Genomic DNA, 18,431 nt, shown 5'->3' with positions numbered 1-18,431 from the left:
GAAGCTCCAAGTATTGTGGTTGTTGATTGGTTATGATAATCAGCAGAATTTAGAGGTAGCAAAAGTACTCACACTCTGCAGCCGAATTGGTTCCTGTGGACTCATCTTCATTAGTAAAAGTAAGAATGCTTTGGAGAAAGCTCCATCCATCAATTATCCAAGCCGCTTATCCTCACATGGGATGTGGGACTATCCCAGCCAACTTCTGGCAAATTGTACACTACACCCTTAACTGGTCACCAGTCAGTTGCAGGGCATATATCAACACTATCAATGAATGGGAACTGAACCAAGCCTGCCTGCACCAAAGTCAGGTAAATGTATCACTACACCATTATTGAATACCATAATCATGCAAATTCAAAATGTAGCTATTTGGGATCAACTCGACCCATTCCATTTTGAGGACAAAAAGAAACCGAGTATGAACCAGAGAGCACATCTTCACTGTAATCAGTGTTTTGTTTCTGATGGCACAAAACAAAAACAAAACTTATTTCAAAGGTTACAAACACTTTGTATGCCATGTATGTGTCTCAGTCACTACATATGGCATCCTTGCATTGAAAAAGCAAGGTCAAGTCCTTTGTTTTTGTGCTACGGTGAAGAGATTTGGGTCTCAGATCAAGAGATGGATATGAGACCAAAGTTCAGAATTCCAGCTTTTATTTCATGGTATTGGCATCTTGATGTGTTCAACAACTCGGGAGACAGCAGCTTTTGTTTGACACCACCCACTTTTCAAGTGAGTAAAAGAATTGGAACAGACATTGTTTAATTAACTTAAAGTGAAGAACATTTAATATTTGGTGGGATAACCTTTACTCACAATAATTGCATCAAGTCTGTGACCCATTAATTTTACCACTGATGTATTCTTCATTTGAAATATTTTTCTGGGCCTTTTTCTGCAGTATCTTTCAGTTCTTATGTTCCTGGATGTGTCTCCCTTTCATCTCCTCTCAGAAGTTAAAATCAATGCTCAATTGGGTTAACTTTTCCCCTGTGATGAAGTCTTTTGTTGTGCTGGCAGTGTGTTTTGTGTCATTGTCATTTTGCACGATGAAGCTTTTCCCAATTAATTTGTATATATATATGTATATATATATATATATTTTTTTTTTTTTTGAGGGGGGGGGGGGGGTAAAAAGCCAGACAAAATCGTTTTGGAAATTTCAGAATTCACTCTGCTGCTACAATCATGAATTACATCATCAATAAGCATTAGTGAGTCTATTTCAGAATCAGCCATGCAACCCCAAGCCATGACATTGCTACCATATTTTGGGTTTTCCATCACTTTGGTTGAGGGTAATCTTCATCTCATCAGTCCACAAAACTTTGTTCCCAGACATATGTGGCTCATCTCTGTATTTCTTTGTAAAATCCAATTTGGCGTGAGCTGAGGAGTGGAGTTCAGGGTCAGCGCTCTGATGTTCGTATTTGCTGAACAGGAAATGCAGTTTTCACAGGTGAAACCCAAACCAGAAATCAAGCACAATCCAATGTTTAAGCAATACATCTAAAAGGCAACACTTGAGCAACTAGAAACACGTATCAGTCACATAGTCTAGTACTTTTGCTCACTTGAAAAGTGGACGGGTACAAATAAAAGAGGCTCTGTACTAAAGTAACATGTCTAGATGTAAATACCATGAAATAAAAGTTGCAATTCTGAACTTTTGTCTCACATTCATTTAATGATCAGAAACCCAAATGATTTCAGTATATTGTACAACACTATCAAACGAATTGACCTTGTCGTTCCAATACTTTTGAAGGGGACTATATTTCCTTCAAGTTGCAGTGCTAAGAGCCATGAACCAGAACTCCTAACGAATGCTACTAGTAGATTTGCTATATTTGAAAGATGACTTTAACATTAACACACTAAAGCTAAAACAATAAAACAAGATTTTGAAGGCATTTTTAATGTAAGCTTCACATCACAGTCATAACATGCAGAAACAGAAATAAAACAGACTTAAAAGGTACATCAAGGAATTCTCTTTATTTGAGCAAAGTCTACAAAAAAGTACACACCATATCAGGCATATAATTAAAAAAAAAAAAAAAAAAGGGGGGGGGGCATGACTATAAATACACTTCTTTGTGATGTTTCCCTGAAGAATTTATTAAGAAACAGACAGAAAAAGCTGGTCACAATGCTCAGAAGTCTATTAAACATAAAGGTTACACCCCGCAACAACATTTATTTCTCTTTTGGAAGAGGTTACTGTCTTATACCAAAGCAGTGCATTCACTTTGCTGATTGTCCCAATCGGGGTTTCAAGATGGATTCATGACTCAGTCTCTCCCCGCTGTGCCCGCTACGCAGTTGTAAAAGTGGGCAACAAATGTAGGATCCCTTTCTTCCAGAACGTGTAAGAAATGATTCCGCTCTTCTTCTCCCCAAGACTGAAACCATTGAGTCCACAGGCGTAGCTGGCATTCGAAAATGTTTGGTAGTCTGTCCTTCACCTTGACACCCCCACCAAAAAAAGAGACAACAAATAAGATTTTTTCATCCAGAACTTTCTCTGTGTCCATCATGAAATTTTTAATCATCAACACAGCAAATACAAAAACATGCACATTGTGCAAGTAGGCTTGAGACAAAATTAAACTGTAGCTACAGTAAAGTGATTCTAAATATTTTTAAAAGGCCCGGAAATCACTCTTGCAAACACCCCCAAAAAATTTTTTTTCCTTTTAAACCCCCCCCCCCCCCCCCGGTGATTAACATACATATCAAATGCAACAAAATAAGTTTTAAATGACCTTTATTTGTATTCTACTAATGTCTTCCTAGTAAATGTTCACTTTTAAATCCCAACATATCTTCAGTAGTGGTAATTATTCTCTAAGGTTTTCTTTTAACATGCGCAATTGTGTTAGTAAAACCTTGTTAGACATTGAAACAAAGAAAAAAGGAGTTACATGACTGAAAAGAAATTTCATCAACAAACTAATTGCTTTGACCCTGGGTCAAGTCCTCCCCCCTAAAATGAAATCGGTATTCAAATAAAATTTGACGATACATTTGGCTGTTAAAGGATTTGTTGCACGATATTTTTGAAACATTTTTCTAAGTACCCGAGTATGACAACGTATTGACGAACAGTAATATGTGTACAGGAATAAAATAAAATCTGCAAACAACTGGTGCTGGTTGAATCAGGAAAAATGGTGACACAACAATAGAAATAAATATTGATATTTTTAAACCTCATTATGTTAAATTGAGCATTTATAGCATTAAGATCACTGGATGTCTGACCATTGTGTGGTAGTGCCGTTACCTGAAGAGTATTGAGAGAGTCTAGAAGGGTGCACACCTTCCCAGGCACAGCTTTTCCCAGCAGGTCCTGGAGAAATCTCTCCCGCTGGGAGGAATTCCAGCCTTGGAACCAGCTCAGGACGCATCTCTGCTCCTGCAGGCTCACATAAGAGATCGGCTCCGGTCCGCCAACCTGGCCTCCGCTTGGAGACCCACACGTAAGATTCTCCAGGGTGGGAGGACAGGAGGGAAAGCCAACCCGGCTTTGCGTTGCCATGCTCGGTGACGCCTCAGCCGTCGGTGCCCCCCTGAGCGTGGAGCCGTAAGGTGCACACAGATCGTCTGTAGCCGTCATTCTGCAGCTGTCGGTGGAAAATTGCGGCTGGTGCTCCGGGTTGTGACTGACGTAATTGAACCATGACATCTTTGGACAGGCTCTTTGGTTTCAACATGAGAAGGGGCAGCAGCGATTAAGTACTTTCAAAATTAATCGGCAGTACAAACTGACTGACGAAATCCTTTGGTCTGCGTAACATAAACTCTTCGTTTATCAATAGCAACCACGAATCCCGAATATGAAATACCTTTATGGACGAACGCATCTATGCTACCCACTTTTGATTGCTTCGCTGCCATATTTGAGAGAAGTCATCATGACTACTGTACTTTGGTTCTATTTTTTTTAGTCTTCCGTCTTTTTCTTCTTCCTTGTATTTCATGGTAGTTTGCACACTGTAATAGTATATTACCGCCACCTATTGAGCAATGATCACTGCTTTGATTTGGAAGAGAAAAAAATGTAATAAATGAAATATATTATTACATATACTATATAGACACCTATATGTATGGTAATACAAATATCAGAGACTAATATATGTAAACAAGCGAAATAGTTTTGACGTACAAAAAAAGTAAATCTCGAGTAAAACCAAGTAAATCTTTTTGAAAATATTTTTGCAAATGTGGCTTAGCAAGCCCTCCTGTTTTAGAATTGTGTTGTCACTATTAGCAAAATGTACGCATTGTACGTCACCAATTTAGGAGGAGATAGTCCCTGGCAGCATTTTAAAAATGATATTTAATGCGTCGAAGCAATCCAAACAGCCGTTACAGACCGTGCTGTCAAATTCGAAATCAGGCGCCAGTTGTCCTTTAGAAGTATCAGAACTGCGCAACAATTACGCAAAGACCGTTATTTGCTTGGTGTAAAAATACATTACTAAGCGAGTGCAAAAAAAACTATGACTGTAGATTTTTTAAAAAAATAACGTAGTGAAGAAAATTAAATTGGACCAATTGATTTTCGCTACCAGATGGAGGAAGTTGACGGCATTTACGTCGGCCGTAGGAGGGCGTTGCTCGACGTTCTCGCTGGAAACGGGCCAGAGGAACGGAAAATGGCGGACCTCGAAGACGTAACCCTGGACGGGAGACCGCTCCAGTCTCTTCGCGTCGCAGACTTAAAAGCTGCTCTTGAGGAAAGGGGACTATCGAAAAGCGGACAAAAGAATGCCCTCGTCAAAAGACTCAAAGGGGTGAGTTCCACCAGGAGTTGCGCGGCCATCATTGCAGCGAGTTGAGGATAACGATGAGACGGCCTGATGCTTGATCGAGGGCCGACATCCGAGTATCGTTACCGTTGTACAGCATAGTAGCTGGAGTTTGGCGTTTAATCGTTTTCACTTGATTGCGTTTTGCATATAACGTGTAAGTGCATTTTGTCCAAAGTACCTTTGGTTTTGGTGGACAAAGGCTTCAGAGTGAGAAACAGTTGAAGTTAACTTGAGAGTTCATCTCGAAATGTGTGTTGAGGGTAATGTTTCCCTGTTAGCTCGTTAGCGATTTTGGCTAACGCCGTGAGTTTAGCTGGAGCCACTGTGGGTTTCTGCTGTTTACAATGTCTGACTAAAACCCCCGAGAGTTTAATCAAGTTTACAAATTTGTTGTTTTAGTATACTTGCACCATTTCGCATGCAAATTCAGTCTATTATTACAACTCATCTTTTTGATTTGCTACCTGTCGCTGTGTACTGATTGCTTAGCACTGTGAAATCCCTAAAATGTATTTTAGGCCTTTGAGCTGCCGTAGGTCATGGACGAGCTGGTTTGTTTACTTTTCTACTGGTCATCACTGAAAGCATATCTTTCGAGACAATATTTTTTTTTTCATAAGGCGGGTTAGCAATAAAGCTCACATCAGAATTACCGATAAAACGCAACTGCTGGTACTCTTTGCTTTTACATTTCTTGTAAATGTTCTTAGTAATAAATTAATAAAATTAGATGAGTCATTAAAAGCAAAGTGTGACACACTTTAAATGTATTTTTTTTAATTAATTGCAGAATCTGTTGGTGGTGGCCGACTTTAATTTGCTGTGCATTTGAAACTAAATCCTCAGATCATAATTTTTGATCCGAATGTTAACAAACTGTCTTTCACTTCCTCAAAGCGTTTACAATATATGTCATAAGTAAGGTAACCTGTGCTGTGTATCAAACTAACCATACAACTAAATCTATAGTACAATTGCACTTGCCGGAGTCAGTTAATTAAGGCATGTTAAACATTATCAGGAAGATGTGAAATATTCAATCCATCCATCCATTTTCTTAGCCGCTTATCCTCACTCTGGTGGAGGCGTGCTGGAGCTTAGCCCAGTTTACTTTGGGCAAGAGGCGGGTACCACCCTGAACTCGTCGTCGTTCAGAGGGCCCATACAGAATAACAACCATTTGCTCTCAGATCCAGAATATAGTCTTCAATTAACCTACCTTTCATGTGTTGGGAATGTGGGAGGAAAGCGAAGTATCTGGGGGAAAAATTTACACAGTCACAGGGAGAGCATGCAAACTCCACACAGGGGAGGCTGGATTTGAACCTGGGAGAACTTTGAGGCAGATGAGCTAATCTACTATGCCGCACCAAATGTGTGTATTTATTTAAAAACCCAATAACATATGGGTCAGATGTCAAATGTCTTTTGAAATCACGAAATAATCTTTTGCAGTATATATTGTGGGTTGTACTGACAGTAGGAGTGACTTTTTATTCACTGTTATGTTATTATAGTATACTAAAGTACTGTACCGTCAATCCATGTCAAGATAAAATGCCTTTGAAAGGTTTAGAATGTTTAATTGTTGGTTTTGTGGTAATAAATAGCATCCACAAATAGTACAAGTATTGGTTAACTATGTCACTGTAAGGCAATTAATAATTTTTTATGCTAAATTTGCTGGTTTGATAATTTCATTCTAGTTTGCTTTAAGCAAGTAAAATGTATTCACACTCAAACTAATGCTTTCTGAAGCGTGAGAGAATGATTCGACAGAACGGCGGCATGTGTACATGCAAACGTTTGTGCCAGCATTATAGCAGCAGTAGCAGTATAATTATGTAGCCTGCTTGCGAGCCGTATGGTATTAAGTGAACATTGTACTCCAAGTTGTACTTAAATGGACAGCTAAAATCTCCTGAGCACTTGGTGACAGCACCACATTTTTTTTTTGCGGGCGGCACGTTGCCTCAATCCATTATTGTTGTTGTCAGCATGGGAATTGTATCGTCACGGTGACTAGTGACTCGTTTTCTGTCTCTGCCTCCCTTCCTGTTTTGTTATTTTTGACAAAATTAAGCAAATCCATCCATCCATTTTATGACCTGCTTATCCTCACAAGGGTCTTGTGCCAGAGCATATCCCAGCAATCGTCTGGCAGCAGGTGAGGTACAGTCTGAACTGGTTGCCAGCCAACTGCTGGGTACATTGAGATGAACAACAGTCACAATCACACCTAGGGCAATTTAGAGTCTCCAATCAATGCATGTCGAGAAAGCTCACGCAGGCACGGGGGAGAACATGCAAACTCCACACAGGCGTGGCTGGGATTTGAACCAGGGACCTTAGATCTGCGAGGCAACCAGTGCTGCACTGTGCCGCCAAGATAAAAGGCAGTAATTGTAAAAGACTGTATTCGGTGATATTGTAATAAATGTTGTGGAGTGTTGCCAGTGATTGACCAAGATACTGCAGGATTTTTTGAGACATTCAGTCCCCTCATTATTTGTGGGGGTTACATTCCTTCTCCCGTCACGAATCCCAAAAATCTGTGAATAGTTGACATAGTTTTAAAATGCCGATGTATATGTTATTTTTGCAACCATTGAGCGCACTTAAATGTTCTCCAAAATGGACTGGGTGGTGGTGGGGGGGCATTATAACACCACACGCCTGATGCACCAACTTCCAAAATCTCAATGTTTTTAGAATGACTATTTCACTTAACTTCAACCAAACACACTGGTTACATAGATACACTAGTTGCGTGTATGCTATCTGTAAGCATGAATGCTACCATTAGGGTGAGGCTCATGCGGTAGTGAAGAACAATTTCAATTTTACATTTGAAAAATTGCTCCATGGTGCCAGCAACCCAAGTGAGGGTAAACTGAATAGAGGCGCTCCCAGCATGCTTTGGAACATTAAGTATGTAAATTGTGTTTAACGTGCATGTTTTTTGTCAATTATTTCATTGTTTTATTTGTTGTATTATTTGGTAATTATGCTATTCTGTGTTGTGTGGCATTAAAATTTTAGTTTCGATATTGACACCGTGTGTGTGAAAACCATCTTGAGTAATGACTTGCCTACACCGTCAGGGTGTGTGGAATGTGAGCTTCTTCTGCTCACACGTAAAATTGCAATTGTTCCTCACTGCTTTGTGAGCGCCATCATATGGTAGCCTTCATGCACGCTTAAACTAAACACGCTAGAAAACAATGTGATGTGCATGTGTTAGGTTGTACTTCATCGGACTAGTCACACAACAACATTTACAGATTTTGGAACTTGGTGTGCAGACAAGGTGCATATTATAAGGTGCTCCATCGATTTCGGACAAAATTTAAGACTTAAGTGAAAATAAGGTACATTGTGGGTAAAAAAATAACAATAACTTTGAGAACAAAATTTGCAAATATGCAGGGAGGGGAACAGTGAACCGTGAATGGGCAAGGGCATACTGTAAATGGCAATACTGGTGCACTACTTGTGTTTATATTTAGATGAACAAAAACAAGAGCTTTCATGTATTATAGTATTTGTCTAGCACAGTCTGCCCAAACGTGGATATTTCAGACCATTTATAACTTGAGACATCACCTTGCAGTAAATTGCAGATGATTTTGTTTGAGAGCAAAATAAGCGAATATGCTGGATTGCGAATGGTGAACCAGGAATGAGCAAGGGCATACTGTATATATCAGACAAAAATGACCCAACTGAACATAAAAGTCTGTTTTTAAATGATTTCATTTATTAAGTAAAATAAATTAAACTCGATTATCTGGCCTTGTGAGGGGGATAAAGTAGTGGCCCTCTAAAACTAGTAGTTGACGAGTAGTTAGGTCATCCTGACCAACACTGAAATCAAGCATAACTTGGATGGTTATCTTTTTAAGGTCGTGCTACTGGATTTCAATCAGATTCAAGTCTGGACTTTGACCAGACCACTCCAGAACATTTTCAGATGTTGACTTGGTAGTTTGTTTTTAATTGTTTTTCTACTGCAGAAGCAGAAGTTGTGTTTTGGACCATTATCCTGCTGCAGATCCAAGTGGGCTTCAGCTTGAGGTCACAAATTGATCGCTAAACATTCTCCTACTGGAATTTCTGTTAAATAGCAGAATTCACGGTTTCATCCATCACAGCAAGATGCCCAGGTCCTGATGGGGCAAATCATTAGTCATAATCACGCAAAGTTTACCGGTTACATTTGCCGAAAATCAGCCCCACACTATTATCGTCCCACCTTGAAACTTCACTGTTGGTATGGTATTTTTCGGGTGAAGTGCAGTGGTATTTCTTCTTCAAATGTGGTATGTATTATGGCACACCACTTTTGGAGAACCACAGCATACATTATTAGCACAGCTGCCTCAGAGTTCTAAGGGCTAGGTTCAAATTCAGCCTTACCTGTGTGGAGTTTGGATATTGTCCTTTGTCTGCATGTTTTATTCCCCTGGTACTCCAATTTCCTCCCACATCCATAATCCAAAGACTGTTAATTGCCCATAGCAGTAAATGTGAGTGTGAATGGTTGTTTATTTATGTGCCCTGCAATTGGCTGGTGACCAGTTCAGAATGAACCTCACCACTCGCCGAGAGTCAGCTGGAATATGCTCCAGCTCGCTCGTGACCCTAGTGAGGATGAGTGGTATGAAAAACGACTGAATAAATGTATTTTAAAAGTAGACATCAGAGGCACTGTATTTTTCGGACTCTAACAATGCACTTTTTTTTATTATTAGTTGTTAAGCTGGTCTGCATCTTGTACTCGAGCAACTTGTATGTTTTTCCACACTGACAGCCGCAAAAGGGCCCTTTAGGGTTGTCTGACAGTATCCGCTTCTTCTATCACTCACGTATCACTGAAAATATACCATTTAGGCTAAATATCAATTTTTAAAGACAACTGAGAAAGATGGAGCACAAATACCCCCCAAAAGAAAATAAAAATTTCAAGATTTCAAGCTATATGTAGTGAAATATACATCTGAAAACAGTAATTGGGCAGCAGATAGAAAATTTGGAGTGAATGAGAAACTTGTAAGGGACTGACAGAAAGCTGAGGATACTGTAACTGCAATAAAGAGAATTTAAAAAGGTAATCGCGGGCTGAAAGACATTGCTTATTTTGTGTGGGCTTGACATTAATTTACGTGTTTATTTCATAAACGTTGTTAACCAAACAAGCCTGCTCCAACCGGTATTCATCCGGAAACAGGAAATGCAAGTTAACCGTATTGAATAGTTCAGAACTGCTTCACGTAATGCGAGCGCATTTACGTCAAAAGTCATCAACTTCATGAGCCATGTTTAAGGAAATTCAGTTACACTAGGAGTGCTCATTGCGTTTATTGCGAGGCAGTGACTGCGTTTTTAAAAAAAAAAAAAAAAAAAACAGGCTATCATCCACCTCGTCGCTTGATTCAGGTGTGGCCAATACCTCGAGCGCATGCACATAAAGGCGCGTTCTTGCAAGCCGGCATCCTATTTACGGCAGTCTCGTGGTGCTTGCCCCCCTCCACAACAATGCATCACGATTGCCGACAGGAATGTTTTACAACGTATCGCTAGCTTGTTGCCACGATTATGTTGAACTAAACTTTGACCATTTTCAAAACATTGCTGGGATAGACCGTTCATGTTTATTCCTTGACAGGCCAGTCCATTTAACTTTTCTTCGGATAAAGTTTCTCAGATCAAGAATTTTTATTGATAAAAAATTTTAAATACCGTTCTATATCATGTTCTACTAATATCAGTTGAAATTGGAAATGATCATTTATTTCTGAGTTTGAAATTTTAGTTTTCTATTTTAGTTATATATTTGCTTATTTTATTTTTTATTTACAGTTATGCTATATTAATCTAGTAAGTTATTTTAAGGCCATCCCTAATCACACCCGCAACTTTATCTGCCAGCATGACTGACCACACCTGTACATTTTTCAAATGTGAGTGACTGTGTGCCTATGTGTGTATATATTAAAGGGAACTGATTATACTATTAGTATGACTAGATCTATATCTAAGATAGTGAGCAATGCGGTCGAGTGTATTAGTACAACGCGACGTAAGAAGTTTGAGACTTAAACGTTAATAGTAATTACTACAGATCAACTTCTTTAACATGTTTTGCTGTACGGTATAGAAATTCTAGGATATATTTTCGTGTATATTCTATATCTATACTATAACGTGTATAATGTGGGCAAAAGGACAATTTTAGATGTCTTTTTACTGAATAGTTCACTTAATTCATTTGTCTTGAGATAAGATGGCATATTTTAATGACAAATATGATTTTGTGCTATCCAGTGATAGGGGGATGGGGGGCAAAAAAATCTGGGCTTGGCCCTTGGGGAACTTCTGCCCAATTTTTTTTTTTTTTTGGTCAGGACTTGGAAATTTTACTTTCAATTTTTGTCTGAATTTTGTTCACAGATATCGCCAGAATGCACCACAGCCATCTGTTTTTTTTCAAAAATTTCCCAAGGGGGGCATGACCCCGGACCCCCTAAGTACTCACATTTGTATTTTCAGGAATTTTCACAAAAGTCCACTTTCATCTCTCAGTAACCTATGCTGTTTAAGCAATAGTTATCTTAAATGTTAATGTTACATTAATATGCCATCTATCCACATATATGTTAAAAGATGCCTGTTCTCTGTTGTATTATTACTTCTTCTTTCCTTTATAGATGAAATGTTCTCTGTCTCTGATTTTATAAAATGAATTTTTCTCCAAAATATAGTCTGGTATGACTTGATTTCCCCACCCCCACCCCACCCCTTCTTCATTGTGCATTTTATGGCTTGTGTTACTTAGACTCCGAAGCAACTTGTCGTCTGGAAAATACGGTACTGTATTTGTCTTCAAGGGTTCCCTTTAATTTGTAGGATCATCAAACAAATATAACTATAAGCCTAGTGAACTTAATTTTTTTTAAATGGTATCTCTTCATTCATTCATTTATTCATTGATTTGTCCATTCATCTTCTGTTTATTCTCATCTTCAGTTTGTTCGCGGGTGTGCTGGTAATCAATCGACCTCTCTTCAAACTTTCTGAAATACAGTCTATCGTATTTATAAACTGTTCACTTAAGTTATAAAGAGTTTTTTGTTTGTGGCCGCTGTTTTTGCATATGCAAAGCATTATGGTATTGCTGACGTGTAACTGTTGCAGTTTGAAGCTGTACATTGAACTCTATCAGTTCAATGTTTAAACTTGTATTGCATACTTTTTGTCTAAGATCAGTGTGTAACCTGACAAATGGGATTCTGGAAAAATGGTCAGATTATCATAAATTCACACTGAAAACTTGTGGAAAGCCTTTCCAAAATACTTTGAGATGTAATAATTGCAGAGGGATGACCAATAGAATATTAAACCCTATGGATTAAGAATCGAATGTCACTTAAATTCATATCTGAGTCAAAGCAGGTGAGCGAATGCTTTTGACAATATAGTTGTAAGTATTGGATCAGGATGGTGTCAGTAGATACTTAAAATCAAAGACTCAGACTCTGTTGCAAAAAGTTATTGAGACATCTGTTGTCTGAGTTGAGATTGAAAAAAAAGTGTTTTAAATTAGTATTTGTAATTCTGTTTCAACTGTATGCATAATACACGTAAAACTCCATAGATAGTGCCGCGAAAACGTATTTGCTGCCTTCCTGGTTTTTTTTTGTGTGTGTATGTCACACAGGTTATAAATTATCAAACCAGTTTTAATGTTAATCAAAGACAACCCAATGAAATACAAAATGCAGTTCACAATTGACAATTCAATTTACTGTGGGGCAAAAAAAATACAAACCGTTCAGACACTCTAAAAAATTAATTGCCCACTGAACCTAATAACGGGTTGTCCTCCCTTGGCAGCAATAACTGAAATCAGGCATTTATGATAATTGGTGATGAGTCTTCCACATCTCTCTAGAGAAATTTTGTCCCACTCTTCTTTGGAGAAATGTTTCAACTCCGCTATATTGGAGGGGTTTCTAGTATGAACTGACAGTTTAAGGTCACACTACAGTATCTCAATCAAATTTAAATCTGCACTTTGGCTTGGCCGCTCCAAAACGTTAATTATTATTATTATTATTTTTTTTTACCCATTCAAAGGTGGACTTGCTGGTGTGTTTCGGATCGTTGTCCTGCTGCATGATTCAAGAGTGCTTAAGATTGAGAGCACAAACTGATGGCTGGACCTTCTCTTTCTTGATTTTCTGATACACGGCAGAATTAATTATTCTATCAATCACAGCAAGTTGTATGTCCTGAAGTTGAAAAGCAACCCCAGACCATCACACTGCTACCACCAGGCTTCACTGTTGGTTTATCAAATGCCATTTTACGCCAGATGTCACGGGCCGCATACCTTCCAAAAAGTTCAATTTTGACCTTTCAGACCTCAGAATGTTTATCCATATGTCTTGGGGATCATCAAGATGGATGCCATTTTTGCCCAGTGTCTTTCTTATGGTATCGTCTGGAACACTGACCTTAACTGAGGCAGAGAGGCCTGCTAGTCTTTAGATGTTTCTCAAGTTTTTTTCCTAACGTACTGGATGAGTCATTGTCGCACTCTTGGATTAATTCTAGTTGTTCATCCACTCCTGGGAAGGTTTTCCACTGTTCCCAGTTTTCTCCATTTATGGGTAATGCCTCTGATTGTGGTGCATTGGAGCCCCAAAACCTTGGAAATGGCTTTGTAACCTTTTCTAGACGACTGGATTTCAATCACTGTTTTTCAAATTTTTCTCAAACTACTTTGGATTTTGAAATAATGCCTTGGTGCTTGAGATCTTGTAGCCTACTTCACATTCTCTGGCTGATTCTATTTAAGTGATTTCAAATTTGGGATTTAACGAGTGGGCGGAGTAATTTACTTTTTCAAAGATGATCAGATGGATTTTTTTTGGTGCCTTAATAAGTTGAATTGTCATTTAAAAACTGCATTTTGTATATCTAGTATATCATCTGATGCTAGTCAAAAACTACCATAGTTTAAGTATGTTTCCTTTTCGGAAGTCTTTCTTTCTGCTTATATACGTCTTTATTGCTCTTTACTCTGCAATGCGTTTAAGAATACACTGTCTTCTTAAAAACAGGCTCTTATGCTGGAGAATCTGCAGAAGACCACTCCTCATGTTGGACTGCAACCAAACTCTCAGGTGTCTCAAGTGTTACAAAGCTATTTAGATTCATCCAGAAGTACTTACTAACGAGTGTAAATGTTGTCATTGTCTTAAAAACTGTATATGATTGCCCAAGGACTTGCAGCCTGTTTTCATTAGCTTTTCTGGATTTAGATTGGTGAGGAAATGAGCCAGAATAGCTTCATTAAGCAATATCTGGCCAAACAGCAAGAGCTCCTGCGCCAACGTCAGGAGAAAGAGGCACGGGAAGCACATGACACTAATGGTAAGTGGAGTGACAGTTTTCCTGTGAAAATATGGTCATGGTGATGCCAGTTTTGTTATACTTTGCTTTTTTACTTTTGGAAACAGAGCAAGAGGACCACACGGACAGCATTAATAACACCATTGCATGTCCTCCGCAAGCCCAGGTCAGACCTTTTCCCACCGTACTGTTGTTCTGTTGAATGCCTTATAAAACTTTTTAGTGGTAAATATTTTCTAAAATACAATTTTAAAAAAAGTTACTGCTGGTCAAATAATGATACAATTATTTGTTTTTCAGGATGTGACCCCATCCTCTGCTGACCAGCACAAGCCACCTGGCCCCTCTGATGGAGGGATCCTGTTTGCTGCAGTACACGAGGGAGAAGTTAATAGCAACCAGGAAGCTCACATGTCCGCTCCTCCTACTTCTGTATCAGTTACAATGCATGTCCCTGGCAGTGAGCATCAACCGGAGAAGAGTGCTGCAGCCAGTGCCTGCCCAGTTGACAGTGACGATGATGATAGTGAGGACGGTGAGGAGGATGGTGATGATGATGATGACTGGGGCAGTAATATTCGCAGGAGAACTCAAAGACAGACAGCCAGAGGACCCTCAACTCGGGAGAGGTGTGGAGCATCTCGTCAACCCCAGCAACAGCACCACATCCCTCCCCTTTTGTCTCCTCAACTCCGCCAACCAACGCCTCCTCCCTCCCCACCTCCAGAGTTATCGTTCCCTTTGCCTGACACCCCGAAACAGAGCCCCCCGAGTCCAGATGTAGCTCCAGCAGGGCACTCGCCCAGTACCTCCACCTCTGGTTCCTCCAGCAGTGATAGCCGCAGTAGCAGCCCAGAGCCACAAAGGAGTGGATTTGTGGAGCGTAAACCTGGCCCATTAACGCTACTGGCCCGTAAAATGGAATCAGAGGGTGCCTTCTCTCGGGCCGGTTGGCATGGTGACAATGGGGAAGGTGGTAGGAAAGACAGCCGTTCCCCAATAGCCTCATCATTTTGCGACACAGATCATCCTAAGGGTCTCTCATCAGCTGCAGGCCATGTGCCTGTTTCTATGAAGCCAGGCATCAACCAGGAAGTCAGTGGAACACATTCAGCTCATAGTCATGTTCCTGTGAGTGTGCTTAAGACTTTGACAATGGAAGAAAGAGAATCTGAACTACAGTCAGAAAAGACCCTTGAGCTGCAAAGACAAGAAAGGGTAAGAAGCCTTGATCAAGAACGAGCGTTGGAGGAAGAGCGGATAAAAACTCTTGAGCGAGAACAAAAGGAAATTGAGAGATGTGAGCCTCAGCAGGCCTTAGAAAGAGAGCAACAAGAACCTTTTCAGTTTGAAAATAAACTTGCTTTAGAAAGAGGGAGGTTGGAGAGGGAACAAGCTTTGGCCAAGGAGCAGGAAGAGCATGAACAAACCTTGGTAAAAGAGAGAGCTCTAGAGCTGGAGAGGCAAAGGGAACTTGAAAGGCAAAGGCTCCTAGAGCAAGAACATCTCCAGCAAGAAAGAGAAGAGAGGGAAAAGAAAGAGAGAGAAATAGAGTTAGAAAGACTCCAGGCTTTGGAACGGGAACGAGAGGAATGGGAAAAGGCTATTGAAAAAGAGAGGTTAGAAAGAGAAAAAGCTTTGGAGGAAGAAAGAAAAGAAAAAGAACAGATTGAAAGAGAAAAGGTATTGGAAGAGGAACGGTTGGAAAGGGAAAAATTAGAGCAAGAGAGGCTAGAGAGGGAAAAGCAAGAGAGGTTAGCAAGAGAAAAAATAGAGCAAGAGAGGTTAGCGAGAGTAAAAATAGAGCAACAGCGAGTCGAAAGGGAAAAAGCTTTAGAGGCAGAGAGAAAAGAAAATGAAAGGATTGAAAGGGGAAAGGCATTGGAACAGGAACGTTTGGAAAAGGAAAAATTAGAGCGCGAGCGGATAGAGAGAGAGAAATCCTTAGAACAAGAGCGTCTAGCAAGGGAAGCAGCCTTGAAAGAACGGCAAGAGCGGGAAAATGCGTTGGAAAAAGAACGGCATGAGCGGGAAGAAGCATTAGAGAGAGAGCAACGAGAGAGGGAAGAAGCCGTGGAGAGAGAGCAACAGGAGAGAGAGGAAGCCTTGAAGAGAGAACAGCAGGAACGAGAGAAAGCTTTGGAACTAGAACGACTAGAGAGGGAAAGTGTCTTAGAGCTTGAGCGACTAGAGAGGGAGAGAGCCTTAGAGCTTGAGCGACTAGAGAGGGAGAGAGCCTTGGAGCTTGAGCGTCTGGAAAAAGAAAAAGCCCTAGAGCTTGAGCGTCTGGAAAAAGAAAAAGCCTTAGAGCAAGAACTACTAGAAAAAGAAAAAGCCTTAGAGCAAGAGCGACTAGAAAAACAAAAAGTCTTAGAGCAGGAGAAGGCCATAGAACTTGAGGGTATTGAAAAACAGAGAGCCCTAGAGCAAGAACGTCTGGAACAAGAGCGTCTTGAGAGAGAGCGTGTAGTGCAAGAACGCCTGGAGAAAGAGTGTCTTGAGCGAGCACGTGTAGAGAGAGAATGCTTTGAGAAAGAGTGTCTTGAGAGAGCACGTCAAGAGCAAGAACGGCTGGAGAAAGAGCACGTTGAGAAAGCATGTTTAGAACAAGAACGCACGGAGAAAGACCATCTAGAGAGAGCATGTATAGTGGAAGAACGACTGGAAAAAGAGCACCTGGAAACCACACACGCACAGCAAGTCCAACAAAGGTTGGAGAGTGTTAGAGCTGAGGAGGAAGAAAAGCTAGAACTTGACAGGAAGGGACAAAATAGGGAGATGTTAGTTGCAGCTCTTGAAAACAAGAGGATTGAGGAGAAAATAGCAATGGAAAGGGGTAGTGAACAGGAAATTTTACAAAAGAAAACAGCTAAGGCGTTAGACACTAAACTCCTACCAGCTAAATTAGGTAGTGAGCTTGGTCTTACCCCTTCCACTCCTCCCCTTTCCACAGGACCAGATATAAAAACGGAGACAGGAGTCCAGGAATATGCCAAGGCCCCAATGCCACAAAATGAAACCCAAGCAACAGAATCAAGGTCATCACTGTCATCTCCGCAGTCATCATTGAAGAAATTCCGGTTCTTGATTGACCGCCCAAATCGGGCTCAGTCTACCACATCCATGGACATCAATTGGCCTCATACCTTCTCGGATACACACCAGCCCCAGGTGTCACTTTTCTCTTCCTCAACCAGTTTTGGAGAACAGGAGGAAGGTAAAACAATTGCTAAACAGGAAGGCCATGTAAGACAGGAAGTTGGTGCCAAAACACTGGATCAGGTGGGCAGCCATTCTGAGGAAGCGTCTGCTTTTAATAAAAAAACAAATTCTAAAGAAAGTTTCACAAATCAAGTATTAAAACACAATGTGAAAGGCGATTCAGTGATCCATGATGAGCCTGCCAAGGTTGCCAAGGAAACCACCAAGAAATTGAAAGATGTAGGTAACGAGAGACTTCCTTCAAACCCTGTAAATGATGTACAGTGGCAGGCAAGAGATGGAAAGAGGGAAGAGAAAAAAACAAGAAAACATTCATCCTCTGACTCCTCTTCCTCTGAATCCGACACTGGGTCCTCGTCATCCCGGTCTTCTTCCTCATCTTCCTCTTCCCTTGAGAATATATCAACTTCAAGAAATAAAAGGGTAGGCTATCTAAATTTCTACTTTTTTGTCATTTAAACAACCAGTTTGCATCATGATACCGTAAGTTCAGCAATATTTTTCCATTATCTATTGAAGTGTATTTTGTTCCATGTAAACTAGCGATATTGCATGAAAACCAAATATTTCTGGTTTTCTAGATAAAGTGGAGCAGTTATGCAAGTTTAAATGAATTGATGAGATGGACTGTATTGAAATGTTCTCAAAGTCCAATAAATTTTTTTCTGTGATCCTCTGGAAGCAGAGGTTGTTATTAAAGTTTGATGATGCTGGCTTGTGTGAGTCACCTTGAGTGCTTCAGGAACTTATAAGAACCAACTTAGCTTTTAAAAAGGCATGACGTTGCAGATAAGGTGTTAACGCACAGTAGCCATACCTTCTCCCAACGAAGATTAAACAGTGACTTTCCTTTGTGATTTTGATTTTGGGACCAGCATGGATGATTAAACTTGTCTTAACTGCATTTATGGGACAGTACAGGTAGGAAAGCTTGCCCCTAAGTTGATTTACCT

The 18,431-nt window shown here is 40.1% G+C and overlaps 2 protein-coding genes across 4 annotated transcripts in view; one reads left to right on the top strand and one right to left on the bottom strand.

Annotated features, from left to right (window-relative positions):
* Window positions 1-2,085: 2,085 nt before the first annotated feature.
* c13h14orf119 (chromosome 13 C14orf119 homolog) lies at window positions 2,086-4,389 on the bottom strand. The gene is made up of 2 exons (XM_061838342.1): window positions 3,303-4,389; window positions 2,086-2,481 (listed from the first exon to the last, which is right to left on the bottom strand). The coding sequence occupies exons 1-2, from the start codon at window positions 3,702-3,704 to the stop codon at window positions 2,308-2,310; spliced, it is 576 nt and encodes a 191-aa protein (XP_061694326.1). The 5' UTR covers window positions 3,705-4,389; the 3' UTR covers window positions 2,086-2,307.
* A 63-nt stretch (window positions 4,390-4,452) lies between these two features.
* acin1a (apoptotic chromatin condensation inducer 1a) overlaps window positions 4,453-18,431 on the top strand; it is a 35,709-nt gene continuing 21,730 nt past the window's right edge. For 2 of the 3 annotated variants that reach the window (XM_061838340.1, XM_061838339.1), the window contains exons 1-5: window positions 4,453-4,818; window positions 13,965-14,027; window positions 14,166-14,277; window positions 14,364-14,422; window positions 14,557-17,901. In XM_061838340.1, the coding sequence (XP_061694324.1) occupies window positions 4,597-4,818; window positions 13,965-14,027; window positions 14,166-14,277; window positions 14,364-14,422; window positions 14,557-17,901 (3,801 nt within the window). In that variant the 5' untranslated portion in view covers window positions 4,453-4,596. Of the gene's footprint in view, window positions 4,819-13,964; window positions 14,028-14,165; window positions 14,278-14,363; window positions 14,423-14,556; window positions 17,902-18,431 lie in introns of those variants that run through there. The other variant, XM_061838341.1, reaches the window with a different exon arrangement.

This window comes from Syngnathoides biaculeatus, chromosome 13, assembly GCF_019802595.1.
Source record: "Syngnathoides biaculeatus isolate LvHL_M chromosome 13, ASM1980259v1, whole genome shotgun sequence".
In the NCBI taxonomy this organism is placed as follows: domain Eukaryota; kingdom Metazoa; phylum Chordata; class Actinopteri; order Syngnathiformes; family Syngnathidae; genus Syngnathoides; species Syngnathoides biaculeatus.
The sequence above is the reverse complement of the archived record's forward strand: the minus strand, read 5'-3'. Positions and strand labels throughout refer to the sequence as shown.

Bases quoted from the DNA above. Each gene is read 5' to 3' on its own strand.
- c13h14orf119 (XM_061838342.1), bottom strand. From the start codon at position 3,704: ATGTCATGGTTCAATTACGTCAGTCACAACCCGGAGCACCAGCCGCAA. The intron at 2,482-3,302 runs GTAACGGCACTA...GGGGGTGTCAAG, and splicing joins ACTCTCTCAATACTCTTCAG to GTGAAGGACAGACTACCAAA.